The sequence below is a fragment of the Parasteatoda tepidariorum genome, chromosome 7 (genome assembly GCF_982258835.1).
Source record: "Parasteatoda tepidariorum strain Cologne lab strain chromosome 7, Ptep-v5.0, whole genome shotgun sequence".
Lineage (NCBI taxonomy): Eukaryota > Metazoa > Arthropoda > Arachnida > Araneae > Theridiidae > Parasteatoda > Parasteatoda tepidariorum.
The window spans coordinates 57,311,135-57,332,200 of record NC_141761.1 but is presented as its reverse complement, the minus strand read 5'-3'; the positions used below and the strand labels follow the sequence as shown (position 1 = coordinate 57,332,200).

The following is a 21,066-nucleotide window of genomic DNA, read 5'->3' as shown; positions in this document are numbered from 1 at the left end:
TTTTTAAATTGTTGCGGGCATAAAATATTTTCAGATATTTGTCTCTTATTTTACTTTGCATTTAATTAACTCAAGAACGTAATTTAATATTTCAATAACTGAGCAAACATTATTGAAGCGTATTTTTCGCGTAAATGTTTGGTAACAAAATAAAAATTTAATGTCTAGGTACATTATGTTTTTATACTTAAATTAGCACTTAAATTTATTTATTTATTTAAATAGCTATAAACAACATATTTTGGTAAAAACTTAGTTAAAAAAATTAAAATTCATTCACAAGGAACTTCTTAATTACCAACAATTAAAAGCCATGTTTTTGGGAATTATTAAAAATCTAACTATTATTTTTTTCTGAAGCAATGTACACAGACTTCTATTAATATCATCTGCCATAGGTGGGAAATTTTTCAAAACTATAAAGGTTTCAATGTGTTTGTAATAAAAACGCATTCATTACAGTTCTTCTAGGAAAATTCATTTATCAAAATTCATTATAAAGTTTTTTTTTGTAAAAGTTAATATTTGCTGGCAAATAAAGAAAAGATGAATGGAGGAAAAAATTTGAAGTTAATATTCAAACTCATTATCATATTTTTTAATCTTAATTTCAGGGTATTATAGTTTAAAATGTTAACAGCAACTTTGACAGCATATTATATCTGCACTTTTCAGTCATCAAACGAAAACTTTTTCATCGCTCCGAATACTTTAAAAGTTATAACTTTTACCAAACAAATGAAAAATCTTCATAGTAACTACAGTCAAACCCCGCTATAGTGAACACGGTGTATAGTGAACTCCCGGATATAGTGAACAAAATGTTTGGTCCCGTGCCTTGCTATACACGCATAGTGTTATTTTTTGTGGATATAGTGAACCAAAAAAGTGAGGAAGTTGGATATAATGAACTTTTTTTTGTCTTCGACTGATTTTTTTTGTGTAATAATTTTGAAATTTCTACTTCAAAATAAATACATATATCGATTTTTAGAACCTTCTATAGGGGGGAATGTAGTGATAAGCATTTTTTCTTGTTTACTACTTTGATCTCACTTTCCCATCCCTAAAAGAACCAAGCAGATGTTTCCAACCCAGGCAGATTTCTGTCAGATGGAATGAGTAATTATTCCTTATTGGTCAAAAGGTTGGACACTAATATGTGTTGATCAGGCCCTCATTTCAACTCCTTTTTGCTCTCAGTTCAGAGAAGCCGCAATCTTCCAGTATATAGACAAATGTCGATGAATTTGCTAAGTGATTTTATGAGACTATGTTTATGTGCTCGAATGGCAAGTTAGACATGTTTAAAAAACGGAATAACAGAAATTCAGGAAAAATTGTCTGAAAGTCGGGAAGTGTTTCCATATCTGATGTTGAGGATTGCTCATCAGCTAGAGATTACTAATTTTTTCTTGTATGCAAGACGAAGAGTAATGAAAAATAACACATTTTTTGCTACTACTTAATATTTTTCAGTCATTTATTTAAATAATGTGTAATAAAAGGGAGGAGTCTGGGAACTATTAGTTAAATTGCCTGCGGAACAGATATAGTGAGCACCCGTTTAGTGAACCGAAATTTCGGTCCTTTGATGGTTCACTATAGTGGGGTTTGACTGTACAACATAATTTTCTTAATTGAGTGTGTTCATGTTTAAATGGCGCAAAGAAAGGTAAAAAAACTTTATTTACTTACATTTTTATTTTTTAAAAATACATAAAATACTTTCAATACGACAATTGAACTTTTCTTCCAGTTCACTTCACTCCTCTTCTCTTCAAACATTTTACAATAATCTTGAAGTATCAAAATATTTTTTCTTAGAAGTTTACCTGAAATAACGTAATTAGTACAATTGGAGCATTATAAAAAATACATTTAACCTTAAATAATCTACAGACCATCAATCAAATCTGCTGGTTTATCTGCTGCATTATCGCAGCTCGCGTTGACAGAGATCCCGAAACTGATGAAATAGATGGATTCAAAATGATCATGAGGACCACCGTTCCAGATTTTCCGTCATTTTCAGTCTGGAAGACAGACATCTTACCTGCATGGCCACTATAAAAACCACCTTTTCCAACTTTCCCCCCTATCTCGTAGGTAAGAAATATGAATTTGATATAAAAAAAAGTAAGCTCGTTCAGAAAAGTGTGTTTTGTTGGTCAAAATAAACATATTTCGTCATAGTTATATTTAATTGTAATACATTTTCTAAAAGATTTATTTGAGATTTTGCCAAAACACTTTACAAAATAAAAATCTGACCATCCTTTAAAAAGTAATAAGGGTGATCTGTTCTTTTTTGGTACTGTACGCAACCGATTATTATTTTTTTTTAATGAATCCTTTAATAACAATAATAAATTAAATTTTAACAAATTTAATACAGCTTTGTAATGTGAATTCAAAAATTACATTTTAATCAATCAGCTCAATAACAATTAATAATACATGTGTTTCAAAATATTTTTAGTAGTATAAAGTATAATTACCTATCTTTGGAATTAAGAACTTCAAAAATTCCAAAATTACATCACATATACATAAGTTTAAACTAAATGATATAATATAATTCATTAAATTAGTTAATGCTCTGTTAGATCATAGCTTTTAGTTCGCTTAAATAATTAAAAGTGTTTGCCAAGTTTGAAAGAATTTACATTAATCTTTTTATGCAATGTGTGAGCATTTCGGGGAGGAAATGTTACTCGGAAAATGCGTTTTAAACATAGTATTGCATATAATTACCCAGACTTAATTCAGAGACTGAAATAAATCATTTTTAACAACCGTAATGCATAAATTAAGACAGATATTAGAAGCTTATTCTACAGAGTTCAGATGTTGACCATAAATAAAATCAGATACCGCTTCCAAAATTAATCATTTTTACCCAGTCGTGAAATTTAAATTACTTGCATTTTTATTGCAGCAAAAATCATCGAGTAAACCATTCAAAAATAAAAAAGTTAATAACTCTTAAATTTTAAATACACAAAAATAAACATATTGATTTAAGTAATAAAATACTTATTATTGTGGAGTAAACTATAGTCATACTAATATATCAAGTTTAAAATATATATAAAAATAAACATCTCGATTTGCATACCTTAATTATGTTTTTCAAAATTCACATGTCTCTTTAAATATATGTATTGCAAATTGTTTTAGAGTTTTCGACATTTTCATACAGCGAAATTTGACGACGAATATATTTTGATGTTTTGGAATAATCTGCAAAGAAAAATTACAAATTAGTGTCGTTTAATATACAAAATATTAAAGAATTGCGTTAATTGGTTCGGAAATCATCTATATTTAAAATATTTCTTAATAATTCTCTTCTATTTAAAATTTTTTTCAGAAAGGAAGCCAAACTTCTCCACGTATTAAGTGTCTTTAATTAATATTTCAGGGGAGAAAAAGCAAAAATTTTTATCAAAATTTGATAAAACACCACTGACAAAGGCGTGATGTGAAGCTATACGTCAATTGCCTCGCACGCCTTCTTAATTTCCTCCAGCAATCAAACAGGTTTCGATGTGTTTAAATTCAACTTCTTCATAGTTGTTTTTCTGAATTTCACACCATTTTTGCTTTTTCTCACCTAAATATTAATTTTTGATCCCTAATATAACTTCGATTTTGTATTTAACTTATGTGTAAGTAAATTTTGTAGCTCTAAAGTAAGTAAAGCTAAGTAAATTTTTGAGCTCTACTTTACCTTCTGAAATTAGTTTATATTCTAAAATTAGTTTATCTTCTAAAATTAGTTTTTTTAGGAATAAAACGAGAGATTGCAACTATTTTGCAATATGGGATCTTTAATTTAATAACAACTTGCAGCTATTTAAGTTCATATGATAAGACGAGAAATTACTGTAATCTTTTGTGAAATCCAGAATATGGAGTCTGCTATTCGCCTAAACATCTGGGTAGGTTGGACCATCAAAATAATTCAGATAAATTTTACTTTAAGTATTATTCTAGATACTTAAGAGATATACAGTTAATAATCTCTCGTTCAGATATACTCCTAATAATAATAATTGAACTTTGTTTTTATATTTTTAGGAGTACAAAAATCTTTCAAAAATATTTTTTTCAAAAAAACTCAAGTTATACATGTACAAAGTGAAGAAAAATAAAATTAAAAGTTAGCAAATATCTAAAAGAAAAAAATTTTTTAAAAAAACATTTCGAATTCGCCTTGTCTACAAATATATATTTACCAATTTCGTTTTCGAAAGTTTCACTAAACTAATTTTATTCAGAATAAATAATAAAAATTGTCAGAAATATTATTTTTTACCTCTTAAACTGGAACATAATTTAAGTCTAGTTCCGAATGAAAAATACTTTTAAACATAATATTTTGTAATAACAATCAATAAAATTGCACGAAACATTTTCACTGTATTTTTACTAAAAAAAATATCAAACATTACATTTTTTTATGAGTAATGACTAAAAAAAAAGTTTCATTGGCATAAGATTTTGAGACTATGTCTGTATTTTTTTTAATATCTTAATTTTAATTTATGTACAAGGGTTATAAAGTCTATTAATAATAATGCATAGTAAGAATATAATTCTTTTCTTTTAAATTTTATTCAGAAAATATCCGACTTTTCATTGCACATGTACATTTAAACGCTCAAAACAAGTAATTTTTCAGCGTTAATTTTTGAAGGTAAGGAAGTTTTCCATTGACAAGTGCATCTTTCCCCTTCGAATTCTCGGGATTATTCTTATCGCCTGTTTACTCTATAAAGTAAAAAGATATTTAAAAAATTGAATTGTTTGTGTACTTAGATTAATATGCTAAAAGCGTACATATTTATTGTTTACTTTTACTTTTTATTATAGTCCCTTTCTTTTGCATTTTTATTTATTTATTTGTCATTTTTTTAAAATAAATCAAAAACTTTGACAAATACCTTTTTCATATAGGAAGGAAATTGAGAAAAAGCACAACGTTGAAAGAAAAAGTGAAGGAAAATTTTACATGAAAGAAAACTTTACAAATTATTAAAACATTACTTTATAAAAATAACACTCTCGTGTAAGATTGGTCATTCATTAATTAAAAATTATCACTTTAGCGCAGTTTTATTTCATTGTTCATGATGTCAATAGTTTTCTTACCTTTAGGATTAGGTTGTTTATTCATGAAATAAATCTCATTCGGAGCAAAATATCTGAAATTAAAAAATTAAAGCAATGTAACGGAATTTTTTTATGCAAACATTGCTACTACTAAAAGAAAATGGAGTACCTTGCAACAGTTATGTCTTTTTTTCTTTTTTTCCTTCTTCTAAATTTTAAAACAATTGCAGAAAATATACCGATAGAAGCACATACTAGTGGAACTATCAATATGTAGAAATTTGATAGCTCTGGATCATTAAGTCCTAAATAAATAAAAACATATATTAGCATTAACGACTAATATTTTTAGATATTAATTCGTAAAAAAAGTATTAAGCTTCTTCATAAGCTAGATTTTTCTTCATTTTTAAGTCTATGCACTGTAAGAAATGTAGTTAGAAACCATGGAATGTGTTGTATCAAAATATAGTTCAGATTTATTACAAACTTAATATGTAACTAAGTTGTTGTTCTTTTTAAGGTTCAAAATACGATACTAATTTTCCCTTTAACGTCATTTTAAGGTAGTTTATTAAATTTAATAGTACAATGTAAGGAATATTATTACAAGACAAACTATAATATCACTCAACGAGCAGGTTGCAACCTTATTAATATAGTAAGTTAATTATTATTGCACATATTATTGCACAACTTAAGCCATTTTAAACTTGATTACATGATGCTTTGGTTCAACCTGAAAGATGGTAATTTTAATTTACCTTTTAACAAGTTTGCAGAAAATGTCGATGATATTATTGTTCAAGACAATATACAATATAAGTTTTCAAAGTAGTACCAATTTTTCTGAGGGTGTAGTTATTCTAAAAGTGTGGTTTTTATGTACAAATGAGTTTAAAGTTTTTACTATTAACAATCGTCATCTGAAAGGACTCCATCATGATATTCAATTAAAAAAACAGCACAGATTAATAGGTGTTGAGTTTACAATGTACAATCGATAATGAATTAATTTAAAGTATCAAACCTAAAATGAGCAAAATTAGCCTTATTATTTTTCAAAAAACAATTTTGTAAAAACGATTAAAAATGATTTTGTGAAGATAATCAGGAAAAGTTGTCTAAGCTTATGAATCACAATTATAGTGTTAGTTGTGTTTAATTCTTGAGTAAGTATCACCATGTGTAACTTATCTCATACTAGAAGTAAATATTTCTACCCTATCAATGTTACCACAAACATCCGTGGTGCTTTTTAATTACTTAAATATGTACCCTCATATGTACAGGGCTACATATGAGGGGACTTATTTAAGCAATTATATGAGCAAAAGTAACAAATATTTCTACCTTATCAATGTTATAACAAACATTCGGGTTTCTTTTTAATTATTTAAATAAGTTCTCTCATATACATCCCTATATCTATGAAACGTAAATATTTCTATCTTATCAATATTAGAACAATTACGTGTGGTGTTTTTTTTAATTACTTGAATGAATAACCTCATACGTATCTCGAATCATAAGAGCAGAAAATATGTCTACTCCATCAACAACAACAGACTGTTTTGGGAAATTCAATGTAATCAATTTCATTTTTCATAAAATTTCCTTTCAGAGATTTAAAATGAAATTAAGAGTAAATTAATTGCTAGTTGAAGGCAGATATCTTTAACTATTCTAAATAATTATGACCTTGCTGAAAGATTTACGAGATAGTGTTTAACTTTCACATAATATTCCTTATTAAAGAATCAAGTTATAAGAAGGTTGCCTTAAATTTCATACCACTGGAAGATACACTGTGGCAGCAGTTGTTCGCTCTGTAGCGTCTGACATGTACGCTTCCATCATACTCCAGAATGCTACGAGATTCATCAAAGAAAACTTTAACTTCGATAATCTGTACATTACTTTAGTTCCGTTATATCCTTAGTCAAGTTGTCGAAAGTTACATTAAAAACTTTTATAACGAATGAATACAAAACAAACATTTTACGCAAGTACGCAGCATTTGTGTCATCTTAATGGATTTTCACGTCAAAAAACTTTTTAATTTATTCGCAAGAGTGCTCTGTGTACAATGCTTCTTTAGAAATCAAAGTTGGTTTGATTTAGAAAATGAACGATTTGAGCAACTCTCTTTAGTTTATAAATTTCTGGAAATTTGAGGAAATAACTACTCAGCATGTTACTTCATCTTTTTGTGATAATAAAAATTTATGTCTTTTGCCTGAATTTTCTTTCAACAATTTGAGAATATGCCTGATTACTATAATGCTCTGAAAACATCATTTATTTTAGACGAATTCAACATCCATATTATTTCTCATTATTGCACTCTTTTGTTATCACGAGTATAGCTTGTTCTATTCTATCTTATTTTATCCATTAAAAATATTTCAGTGGCTAATAAGAATAAAAGAGTTACATATTTAAATTTTTGATAAATGTCCACAATTTAGAGAGTATGAATTTAAAATCCATCTTCACTCTTATAACATCTTACCAAATCTATTTGAAATATTATAAGTTGCATATTTTAACTTCAGCATAAATATCTTGCATTGAGGCAATTCCTTACAAGTCTGAAAAAGATGTAAAAAACATACATGTTATATTAGACAAAACTAGATCGTTTCAAACAGTTATAAATTTTCAATCAGTTGTAATTTGAGTAAACTAATTTTGCTTAGAAACATTAACAGTTTAGCAATATCGTTGGTATGGTGACACCTGCAGTTTTTTGGTTTCAATTATTGTATCTTCTGTTCGTAACCATACATAAAGCAACATAATATTAAAAACATTTACGTTAATACTCTTAATATCAAAACGCTTATATTTACAAAATATGCATTATATACAGAATGTGCTATTAAAACTTTATTTTTTCTCTAAACTTTGATTCTTAATCAAAATATACACCGGAACACATTTATACATTTTCTACATTACTATTACCAAAAAGCACATACACAATAGACAATAATATGGTTAATAAGTTCATGGAGGTTAGGATTCCACCTGCTCAGCTGTGTAAAGAATAGCATTAACTGTTCAGGATGCAATGGCGGTAATACAGATCGTCTTTACAAGTCGTTTGCAAGGCGCCTTTACTGCACAGGCTAACAGGTACCCATTTATCTTAAAATGGGCGCGCTTCAAGACACCATTGGGGATAGAACACCAGTTTTAAACAATGACAACTCAGTGATTTAACCACTTTTCTATCATGACTCTTACTACCATTATCCGTTGTTTTACTAGTTTATTCGAAGTTTCTCTACAAATCGTTTGCAAGTCATCTTTACTGCATAGGCTAACAGGTACCCATTTATCTGAAAATGAGAGTGCTTCAAGACACCATTGGGGATAGAACACCAGTTTTAAACAATGACAACTCTGTGCCTTAACCACTTTTCTATCATGACTCTTACTACCATTATCCGTTGTTTTTCTAGTTTATTCGAAGTTTCTCTACAAATCGTTTGCAAGTCGTCTTTAGAGCGCAGGCTAACAGGTACTCATTTATCTGAAAATGGGCTGTTAAACAATGTTAAACAAACACCAGTTTTAAACAATGACAACTCAGTGCCTTAACCACTTTTCTATCATGACTCTTACTACCATTATCCGTTGTTTTACTAGTTTATTCGAAGTTTCTCTACAAATCGTTTGCAAGTCATCTTTACTGCATAGGCTAACAGGTACCCATTTATCTGAAAATGAGAGTGCTTCAAGACACCATTGGGGATAGAACACCAGTTTTAAACAATGACAACTCTGTGCCTTAACCACTTTTCTATCATGACTCTTACTACCATTATCCGTTGTTTTTCTAGTTTATTCGAAGTTTCTCTACAAATCGTTTGCAAGTCGTCTTTAGAGCGCAGGCTAACAGGTACTCATTTATCTGAAAATGGGCTGTTAAACAATGTTAAACAAACACCAGTTTTAAACAATGACAACTCAGTGCCTTAACCACTTTTCTATCATGACTCTTACTACCATTATCCGTTGTTTTACTAGTTTATTCGAAGTTTCTCTACAAATCGTTTGCAAGTCATCTTTACTGCATAGGCTAACAGGTACCCATTTATCTGAAAATGAGAGTGCTTCAAGACACCATTGGGGATAGAACACCAGTTTTAAACAATGACAACTCTGTGCCTTAACCACTTTTCTATCATGACTCTTACTACCATTATCCGTTGTTTTTCTAGTTTATTCGAAGTTTCTCTACAAATCGTTTGCAAGTCGTCTTTAGAGCGCAGGCTAACAGGTACTCATTTATCTGAAAATGGGCTGTTAAACAATGTTAAACAAACACCAGTTTTAAACAATGACAACTCAGTGCCTTAACCACTTTTCTATCATGACTCTTACTACCATTATCCGTTGTTTTACTAGTTTATTCGAAGTTTCTCTACAAATCGTTTGCAAGTCATCTTTACTGCATAGGCTAACAGGTACCCATTTATCTGAAAATGAGAGTGCTTCAAGACACCATTGGGGATAGAACACCAGTTTTAAACAATGACAACTCTGTGCCTTAACCACTTTTCTATCATGACTCTTACTACCATTATCCGTTGTTTTTCTAGTTTATTCGAAGTTTCTCTACAAATCGTTTGCAAGTCGTCTTTAGAGCGCAGGCTAACAGGTACTCATTTATCTGAAAATGGGCTGTTAAACAATGTTAAACAAACACCAGTTTTAAACAATGACAACTCAGTGCCTTAACCACTTTTCTATCATGACTCTTACTACCATTATCCGTTGTTTTACTAGTTTATTCGAAGTTTCTCTACAAATCGTTTGCAAGTCATCTTTACTGCATAGGCTAACAGGTACCCATTTATCTGAAAATGAGAGTGCTTCAAGACACCATTGGGGATAGAACACCAGTTTTAAACAATGACAACTCTGTGCCTTAACCACTTTTCTATCATGACTCTTACTACCATTATCCGTTGTTTTTCTAGTTTATTCGAAGTTTCTCTACAAATCGTTTGCAAGTCGTCTTTAGAGCGCAGGCTAACAGGTACTCATTTATCTGAAAATGGGCTGTTAAACAATGTTAAACAAACACCAGTTTTAAACAATGACAACTCAGTGCCTTAACCACTTTTCTATCATGACTCTTACTACCATTATCCGTTGTTTTACTAGTTTATTCGAAGTTTCTCTACAAATCGTTTGCAAGTCATCTTTACTGCATAGGCTAACAGGTACCCATTTATCTGAAAATGAGAGTGCTTCAAGACACCATTGGGGATAGAACACCAGTTTTAAACAATGACAACTCTGTGCCTTAACCACTTTTCTATCATGACTCTTACTACCATTATCCGTTGTTTTTCTAGTTTATTCGAAGTTTCTCTACAAATCGTTTGCAAGTCGTCTTTAGAGCGCAGGCTAACAGGTACTCATTTATCTGAAAATGGGCTGTTAAACAATGTTAAACAAACACCAGTTTTAAACAATGACAACTCAGTGCCTTAACCACTTTTCTATCATGACTCTTACTACCATTATCCGTTGTTTTACTAGTTTATTCGAAGTTTCTCTACAAATCGTTTGCAAGTCATCTTTACTGCATAGGCTAACAGGTACCCATTTATCTGAAAATGAGAGTGCTTCAAGACACCATTGGGGATAGAACACCAGTTTTAAACAATGACAACTCTGTGCCTTAACCACTTTTCTATCATGACTCTTACTACCATTATCCGTTGTTTTTCTAGTTTATTCGAAGTTTCTCTACAAATCGTTTGCAAGTCGTCTTTAGAGCGCAGGCTAACAGGTACTCATTTATCTGAAAATGGGCTGTTAAACAATGTTAAACAAACACCAGTTTTAAACAATGACAACTCAGTGCCTTAACCACTTTTCTATCATGACTCTTACTACCATTATCCGTTGTTTTACTAGTTTATTCGAAGTTTCTCTACAAATCGTTTGCAAGTCATCTTTACTGCATAGGCTAACAGGTACCCATTTATCTGAAAATGAGAGTGCTTCAAGACACCATTGGGGATAGAACACCAGTTTTAAACAATGACAACTCTGTGCCTTAACCACTTTTCTATCATGACTCTTACTACCATTATCCGTTGTTTTTCTAGTTTATTCGAAGTTTCTCTACAAATCGTTTGCAAGTCGTCTTTAGAGCGCAGGCTAACAGGTACTCATTTATCTGAAAATGGGCTGTTAAACAATGTTAAACAAACACCAGTTTTAAACAATGACAACTCAGTGCCTTAACCACTTTTCTATCATGACTCTTACTACCATTATCCATTGTTTTATTAGTTTATTACTAGTTTATATTAGATAATGACTTGGGATAATATACGCTAGTGTAAACTTAATTTTTTATTTCACTTAAAACTAACCTTACATTATTAAATTTACACATTGTAAAAAATTCCGTATCAGATTGCGGTAAAAAGTATCTTAAAATTACGGCACTTATAGTACCGGAAGTTTCTACCGTAAAATCCATTTTTACAGAAACATGTTGCGGAACAAAAAATCAGATTATCCGAAATATTTATAGTAATAATAATCGTAAAATCACTGAATCGCTTCAACTAAATAAATATTACTGTAAAATTTACGACACAATATTTTCCAGTAAAAAAAGTATCGTACAGTAAAATAATTTTACTTGTGATGCATCCAAAGGGCTTGTGTTTTCACTGTAATATAATCCGGAATTTTTTTACAGTATGGAGAAACGTTTAAAAGAATAAAGTAAGCGAAACTATAAACACTATAACAAAATAATTACGTGGTTTCAGAAAGCCATTAATCTACTAATTCATTGATGTCACCTAACATTGTTTTCTGCTTAGACTTACTTGACACAATAGATCAAGATAAATAGCTATTAAAAACGTGCAAAACCAGCCAATGAAACGTGCTCTTGATTAAGTACAGTTTTAAACTAACGAACATCACCGATGTTGTCTTTTAACTCCTACCTTGTCTTTAACGTCAAAATGACAGGGAGAAGTTTCACCCTCTATATCTGGTGACCGTGATATTTCCGACATGTAGTGATCAAAAGAAATGCGAGGAAAAGATTAAATCAATCCATTTCCATGCCTGGGATCATGTTTATCTCACAGTCTTTACATCACAATGAAATATAAGATAGTCTGTGATGCATTTAGAGGTAGTTGGAACAAGATATCATGCATATTTGCGATATGATTCTTGCAAGGAGTTAGTTATTTGTTTTAAGAATGGATATGGTTTCCGTTCTGTGATAAAATGTATTTTTTAAAACCATAAAAGACCGAATTAACCCGAAGATTAACATGAATACATATACTGAATACACATATACATTTAGTTTTAAATATTTTTTCTCAATATACAAATAGGCACTTTAGGGACCATTTCCTTCAAAATTATACGGCTAATAATTCAATAATTGAAAAAGGGCATTCCACAGTTTAATTTTTAATAGCTGCTTAGGCTAATTCTATGAAAAAATTTTAAAAATATGGCATAATTAGTTCTAAAGCTATACGACAGGCACATGCAGTCAAATCTTACTTTTATTATAGATTATATATATTTCAAAGACTCTGATCATTTTTGATTGAATTTTTTAAAATCAAATTTTACTATTGTATACATTAGTAAGTATCGAATTGAACTTTCACTTGTATTGGTAGACTCGAATAGTGTATGCTCAACTATAAGGTCACTTATTTTGGATAAATTTACTTACTGTGCAATTAGAATAAAGTATAGAACAGAATTTTATAAAAATTATTAGGAATTTTGTAACATGAGGTTACTCTATGTCGAACAAATTTCCTTACTGAGTAAGTAAAATAAAGTATTGAATTGAACTTTAACCTTTACTGGCAGACTCGGAAAGTGTATACTCATTGCGAGGTCAATTTATGTTGGACAAATTTCCTTACTGCGTTAGTTAAATAAAGTATCGAATTGAACTCGTATCGTTGCTAGTAGATTTAAAAACTGCATACTCAGTGTGAGGTCACTTTGTGATGGACAAATTTCCTTATTGCGTTAGTTAAATAAAGTATCGAATTGAACTTTTATCGTTGTTAGTAGATTCGAAAACTGTATACTCAGTGAGAGGTCACTTTGTGTTGGACAAATTTCCTTATTGCGTTAGTTAAATAAAGTATCGAATTGAACTTTTATCGTTACTTGTAGATTCGAAAATTGTATACTCAGTGTGAGGTCACTTTATGTTGGACAAATTTCCTTACTGCGTTAGTTAAATAAAGTATCGAATTGAACTTTTATCGTTACTAATAGATTAGAAAATTGTATACTCAGTGTGAGGTCACTTCATGTTGGCAAATTTCTTTATTGCGTTAGTTAAATAAAGTATCGAATTGAGCTTTTATCGTTACTTGTAGATTCGAAAATTGTATACTCAGTATGAGGTCACTTTGTGTTGGACAAATTTCCTTACTGCGTAAGTTAAATAAAGTATCAAATTGAACTTTTATCGTTACTAGTAGATTCGAAAACTGTATACTCAGTGTGAGGTCACTTTGTGTTGGACAAATTTCCTTATTGCGTTAGTTAAATAAAGTATCGAATTGAACTTTTATCGTTACTAGTAGATTCGAAAACCGCATACTCAGTGTGAGATCACTTTGTGTTGGACAAATTTCCTTATTGCGTTAGTTAAATAAAGTATCGAATTGAACTTAATCGTTACTAGTAGATTCGAAAACCGTATACTCAGTGTGAGGTCACTTTGTGTTGGACAAATTTCCTAACTGCGTTAGTTAAATAAAGTATCGAATTGAACTTAATCGTTACTAGTAGATTCGAAAACTGTATACTCAGTGTGAGGTCACTTTGTGTTGGACAAATTTCCTTACTGCGTTAGTTAAATAAAGTATCGAATTGAACTTAATCGTTACTAGTAGATTCGAAAACTGTATACTCAGTGTGAGGTCACTTTGTGTTGGACAAATTTCCTTACTGCGTTAGTTAAATAAAGTATCGAATTGAACTTAATCGTTACTAGTAGATTCGAAAACCGTATACTCAGTGTGAGGTCACTTTGTGTTGGATAAATTTCCTTATTGCGTTAGTTAAATAAAGTATCGAATTGAACTTTTATCGTTACTAGTAGATTCGAAAACTGTATACTCAGTATGAGGTCACTTTGTGTTGGACAAATTTCCTTACTGCGTTAGTTAAATAAAGTATCGAATTGAACTTAATCGTTACTAGTAGATTCGAAAACTGTATACTCAGTGAGAGGTCACTTTTTGTTGGACAAATTTCCTTACTGCGTTAGTTAAATAAAGTATCGAATTGAACTTAATCGTTACTAGTAGATTCGAAAACCGTATACTCAGTGTGAGATCACTTTGCGTTGGACAAATTTCCTTACTGCGTTAGTTAAATAAAGTATCGAATTGAACTTAATCGCTACTAGTAGATTCGAAAACTGTATACTCAGTGTGAGGTCACTTTGTGTTGGACAAATTTCCTTACTGCGTTAGTTAAATAAAGTATCGAATTGAACTTAATCGTTACTAGTAGATTCGAAAACCGTATACTCAGTGTGAGGTCACTTTGTGTAGGACAAATTTGCTTATTGCGTTAGTTAAATAAAGTATCGACTTGAACTTTTATCGTTACTAGTAGATTCGAAACCCGTATACTCAGTGTGAGATCACTTTGTGTTGGACAAATTTCTTACTGCGTTAGTTAAATAAAGTATCGAATTGAACTTAATCGTTACTAGTAGATTCGAAAACCGTATACTCAGTGTGAGATCACTTTGAGTTGGACAAATTTCCTTACTGCGTTAGTTAAATAAAGTATCGAATTGAATTTTATCGCTACTAGTAGATTCGAAAACTGTATACTCAGTGAGAGGTCACTTTGTGTTGGACAAATTTCCTTACTGCGTTAGTTAAATAAAGTATCGAATTGAACTTTTATCGTTACTAGTAGATTCGAAACCCGTATACTCAGTGTGAGATCACTTTGTGTTGGACAAATTTCTTACTGCGTTAGTTAAATAAAGTATCGAATTGAACTTAATCGTTACTAGTAGATTCGAAACCCGTATACTCAGTGTGAGATCACTTTGTGTTGGACAAATTTCCTTACTGCGTTAGTTAAATAAAGTATCGAATTGAATTTGTTCGTTACTAGTAGATTCGAAAACCGTATACTCAGTGTGAGGTCACTTTGTGTAGGACAAATTTGCTTATTGCGTTAGTTAAATAAAGTATCGACTTGAACTTTTATCGTTACTAGTAGATTCGAAACCCGTATACTCAGTGTGAGATCACTTTGTGTTGGACAAATTTCTTACTGCGTTAGTTAAATAAAGTATCGAATTGAACTTAATCGTTAGTAGTAGATTCGAAAACCGTATACTCAGTGTGAGATCACTTTGAGTTGGACAAATTTCCTTACTGCGTTAGTTAAATAAAGTATCGAATTGAATTTTATCGCTACTAGTAGATTCGAAAACTGTATACTCAGTGAGAGGTCACTTTGTGTTGGACAAATTTCCTTACTGCGTTAGTTAAATAAAGTATCGAATTGAACTTTTATCGTTACTAGTAGATTCGAAACCCGTATACTCAGTGTGAGATCACTTTGTGTTGGACAAATTTCTTACTGCGTTAGTTAAATAAAGTATCGAATTGAACTTAATCGTTACTAGTAGATTCGAAAACCGTATACTCAGTGTGAGATCACTTTGTGTTGGACAAATTTCCTTACTGCGTTAGTTAAATAAAGTATTGAATTGAATTTGTTCGCTACTAGTAGATTCGAAAACTGTATACTCAGTGAGAGGTCACTTTTTGTTGGACAAATTTCCTTACTGCGTTAGTTAAATAAAGTATCGAATTGAACTTAATCGTTACTAGTAGATTCGAAAACCGTATACTCAGTGTGAGATCACTTTGTGTTGGACAAATTTCCTTGCTGCGTTAGTTAAATAAAGTATCGAATTGAATTTTATCGCTACTAGTAGATTCGAAAACTGTATACTCAGTGAGAGGTCACTTTGTGATGGACAAACTTCCTTATTGCGTAAGTAAAACAGGAATTACCCAAACTACTCCTGAAAGAGATAACAGTTATTTAGTTAAGCGACAAAATAGAAAATATTTAAGTGAAGTTTGACAGAAAATATTTAAAAGAAAAATTTGTTGAAAAACAAATTGTCAAGTTTGTTTGAGTTTAAACAATACTTTCGATAAAACGTAATCAAAATTGTTCTTACTCCATTACAGAAATAAACATCAGGTTTCACAATCATTGTACAATTTTCTGAAAAATAATTGCATTCTCTTTCTTTGTAACATTCGCAATTTTCGGCACATTCCCCAAAGGTGCTTTCTTTCTTGCAGAGAAATGTGCAATTTAAAGAGCTTAAACCTAAATAAGAAATGTTATAGAAAAATTTAATTAAAAGTGATCATGAATATGTGTTTTAAGAACCAATATTCTAGAATAATTTACAAATTAATCAAAAACATATAAATTCAAATAATTTCATTAGAAATTTAATTTAATAAAATAAAGATAAAAGTGAAAAATAATTTTTAAGCGTAAAATTTTTGTGTGCATTAATGCATTTTAATAATATATTTTCTCATAAGCAACATTACTTTGGAACATTTTAATATTCTTCCTATGAAACATATATTGAAACACATTCATAACATAAGTTCTTTAATTGATGAAGCTCAAGAAAAAAAGTAAAAGATAATTTTTAAACTTGAACTTTTTATGCTGGTTGTTTATGTGTAATAATAATATGTTGTCTAATAAATAGCTTTACTTCGGAATATTTTAATATTCTTTTCATAAAAAATATTTTGAAACACATACATAAAAAAGTTATTTAATTATTAAAATTCAAGAAAAAAATAACTTTTAAACTTGAAATTTTCATGCTTGTTGTTTATGTGTAATAATAATATGTTGCCTTATAAATAACATTACTTTGGAATATTTTAATTTTCTTTCTATAAAATATATAATGAAAGACATTCATTAAAATGGTTCCTTAATTAATCATGTACCAGAAAAAAGTCCCAAAATTTTTTATTTTTATTTTTATATTTTTTTTATGCTTTTTTTTAATTATTTTAGTGTGTTATAATAATGTTCTTTCTCTTAATAATATAAGTAGGAATATTTTAAGATTCTTTCTGCAAAAAATAATATGAAACACATTCATAAAATAAATTCCTGAATTAATCAAGCTCAAGAAGAAAGTAAAAAATAAATAAATATTTAGCGTGAAATTTTTATGCTTATTACTAATGTGTTATTTTTTTTAAATAAAATTACTTCGGAATATTTAATAATTTTTCTATGAAACATATGATGAAAGACATTCATAAAATAAGCTTCTAAATTAATCAAGTTCCAGAAAAAAGTTTAAAAAAATAAATAAATAAATTTTATATATTATAATAATATGTTTTTCATAAATAAACGAAACGAAGGAAATAAAAATAAAAACATGACCACCGAATCCGACGTCTTCAGGGGGTACCGGCCCCGGTAGCCATAAAACAAAACCATTTCTAATTGAGGGAGAAGGGAGAGCTTTTCCCTCAATTAGAAATGGTTTTGTTTTACGGCTACCGGGGCCGGTACCCCCTGAAGACGTCGGTTTGGTGGTCATACTTTTATTTTTATTTCCCTCGTTTCCTTTATTGCTACTTTTTTTTTGAAATTTCTGCTGCTTTTTAGCGCGTTTTTTTCAAAGACGTTTTATCTATTTAGAATTAAAAATATTTGTGTTTTCTTTTAGTAATGTTTTTTATAAATAATACTTATGAAAAATTATGCTTAATAGTTAATAATACTTATGAAAAACTTAATTATTTGGGAATATTTTAAAATTTGTTCTATGAAACATATTACGAAACTAATTCATAAAATAAATTCCTTTATTAATCAAGCTTAAGAAGAAAAATATCTTCAAAAACGAAATGGTTCTATTTTTTCAAAAAAAATTTAATTTTGTTTATACAAATAATAAATAGTAAGAATAATGTTAACAAAGAAATAAAATTGATTTTCATTAATTCTAATTTGATTAAAGCTGCTAGCTTCTGTTGTCTTTTTCAAAGTAAATTCAGTAAGTGCAAAGTACATGCATAGATACAATTTTGCAAATCAAGAATGTGGAAAAAAGGGTTTAAAGTTTCTTTTCCTTCATTAGTCAAAAGAGATTTGACTCATTAGTCAAAAGAGATTTGAATTTTGATGAATTTATAGATTTCTCTAATGAAAAAAGAAAAAGAGCATAACATTTTTTGTTTTATGTCATTAGCAAATAAAAACCAAAAATTCAATGAAAATATTTTTTTGTAATAACATACCCTACGCTTTGTTTTGATTAAAGAGAATCAATACTTTTTTGACGCTATTTTTTTTAAATGCATAAATTCTTTCGAACTAAACTATCATTTAATATATACACTAAATCTATTCACAAATCTGTGAAACATTTTTATAAAATAAAAAACTTTTAAATTAATAAAAATGTGGTAATAATTAATGAAAATGTGGTAATAATAAAATGTGGCTTCACAAATAAATATTTATGATTAGTAAAATAACAAAAGTTATTTTTGTGTTCAGGAATTTTCGTTATTACCATTTGAATTTTTCAAAGTTTCTAATTTCCAAATTATATTTCTTTTTATTCATTTTTTAGTAAGATAACACATTTATATTGTGTAAATTATATTAAATACATTTATATTGCATAAGTACTTATAGGTATTAGTCAAATATGTATTGGTTTTAGCATAAAAACAAAATTACAAAAAATACAGGCATTGCACCCATAACATTTACTGAATCAAAACTAACTTTCAAACAAAAACAAATTAAAGACTAAATTTTACTTTAAGGCAAATTTAAAAAAGGTACATAAAATACGAATATTTCAGATTTGCTGACATTTTTTTTCAAAAAATGTATTAATTTAAAATTTAAAATATAATTATGATAAAACATCTGCATCAAACATCTGTATCACTTGAATTTCTATGGGAAGAAAAAAATTAAACTATGTCTTATCTTGTGTTTCCATGCTGAAACAAGCACAATAGTTGTTTTATGAGCTTAAAGAGAACTATTCATTTTATATTTTTATAATATGTTTTTCTAAATAATGAAATATTTCTCTAAATTATTTCTCGCTGTATTTAAAACTGCTTGAAAAATTTCCAATTTCAAAAAAGACGAACATTTAAAATGTATATTTCGTAATTATTAAAAACGCTTCTAGTGAAATGAAAAAAAATTTCGACATTTAGAAAATGGATTTTGTTTTAAAACATGTTCTTAAAATTTATGTTGTCAACCATTTTTAAACACTAAAAATATCAACAATCATATTGTATTTAAATATAGCAATAATAATGGCTTAAAAATTCCATTTTTATTTAAGTCATAAAAATGTAACCAAATAAGAACTTTTAAAAATGCTTTTATGTCATTTTCTGTGGGATATTTTTGAAAGACTAATTTTGTTACTATACCATTTTTAATTCTTTCACATTATTTTAAATAACTGTATTTTTATCATAGAAATATTTCATATGTTTTGATTGATATAAAATAATGGCTAAATTATTTTATTCAAAGAAAAATATCTAAATTAGTTTTAGACTTTTAAGATACGAAACAAGTTAATTTTTTAAGTAAATAAATACAGTATATAGCAAAAGACTAAAAGAAAAATTTTGTTATGCTACTACTTCACGTTTATCGCAAATATTTGAAATACATAAATTTTAATGAGATTGTATTAAAATGTTTTTTTTTCATCAAAAGAAAAATAATGAAGAAGAATTTTAAAATCCATATACTACGATATCAAGAGAGAAAAATTTTGTTTGTACGATATAAATCAACAGAATTTATTAACCTTTATCTTCCCAATACACTCGTAAGTTATTAATAATTCAAAATATCCTGTTTCCCAAACATAGTTTTAAAGTATTCATAAACTCCTGTTCAGTTTCATTTTCAAAGAATTTTATAATATTTCACGAATAGATTTGAAAAAATAGTTCCTGTTTGTAGCTGAATAAAAATTTAAAACATTTTTTGTGCTTGAAACAAAAAAATATGTTCATAAATTGCTTCCGAATAATCAACCTGGAACTACAAAGTCATATGGTTTTTCACTATACAATAAAAATATCACTAATTCATTCCAAACCTAATTTGAATTAATAAGTAATTCATTCAATAATTATATTTAAATCAAATATCCTTAGTGCAACCAATAAATAAGGACTTCACTTTAAAATAAAAATTATAATAATTTTTTTAATAAAAAAAAAGTAAAGCATGATGTAATTTTACTGATATGTGACGTTTTGCTTATGAGACTACATTTTGCTATCAATGCGTCATAAATCAGTGTATATAAACTATAAACCATTTAAAAGCATTTAGAAAAAAATTTATTTTATCTACAGTGATTAACAACCAATTGGCATATTCCATGCATATCTTGCTTTTCAAAAGCGTAAATTCTTCACCAGGCTCATTCCAAATGCAAAAATATAGTGCAAGTATGCAAAGAAGTAACATTTCATTGAGTGTTTCTTCACATAAGTAGGGGAGAGTGGGGTCAATTGTAACAGGGTACGATTGTAACAGAGCAAAAATTTCGAGTGTCGGGTTTTAGATTTGGTTCTTAGGTGGCGCACAAGGTGTATTTAATAAATCTACATGTACACCCCTGCTGGCAACCATTTCTAGGTACTTTTGAAAGAGTTACATCACAAAAGATATTTTCACGCTACGCAAGTAATTTTTTTGGTATGAGAATATTATATTGCAACAAAGTAATTTTGTTTAAATAAATAAAAATTATTAACCGAATATGTAAGTGGACACCTTAAT

At 28.9% G+C, this 21,066-nt stretch overlaps 1 protein-coding gene across 1 annotated transcript in view; it reads right to left on the bottom strand.

The window, feature by feature from the left end:
• Window positions 1-1,667: 1,667 nt before the first annotated feature.
• The window catches only part of LOC107453788 (uncharacterized), a 54,032-nt gene continuing 34,633 nt past the window's right edge, over window positions 1,668-21,066 (bottom strand). The window contains exons 15-20 of the mRNA XM_071183773.2: window positions 16,400-16,554; window positions 7,637-7,715; window positions 5,291-5,426; window positions 5,161-5,213; window positions 3,122-3,246; window positions 1,668-1,835 (exon numbers count right to left, since the gene is read on the bottom strand). Of these exons, the coding sequence (XP_071039874.2) occupies window positions 3,155-3,246; window positions 5,161-5,213; window positions 5,291-5,426; window positions 7,637-7,715; window positions 16,400-16,554 (515 nt within the window). The 3' untranslated portion in view covers window positions 1,668-1,835; window positions 3,122-3,154. The remainder of the gene's footprint in view (window positions 1,836-3,121; window positions 3,247-5,160; window positions 5,214-5,290; window positions 5,427-7,636; window positions 7,716-16,399; window positions 16,555-21,066) is intronic.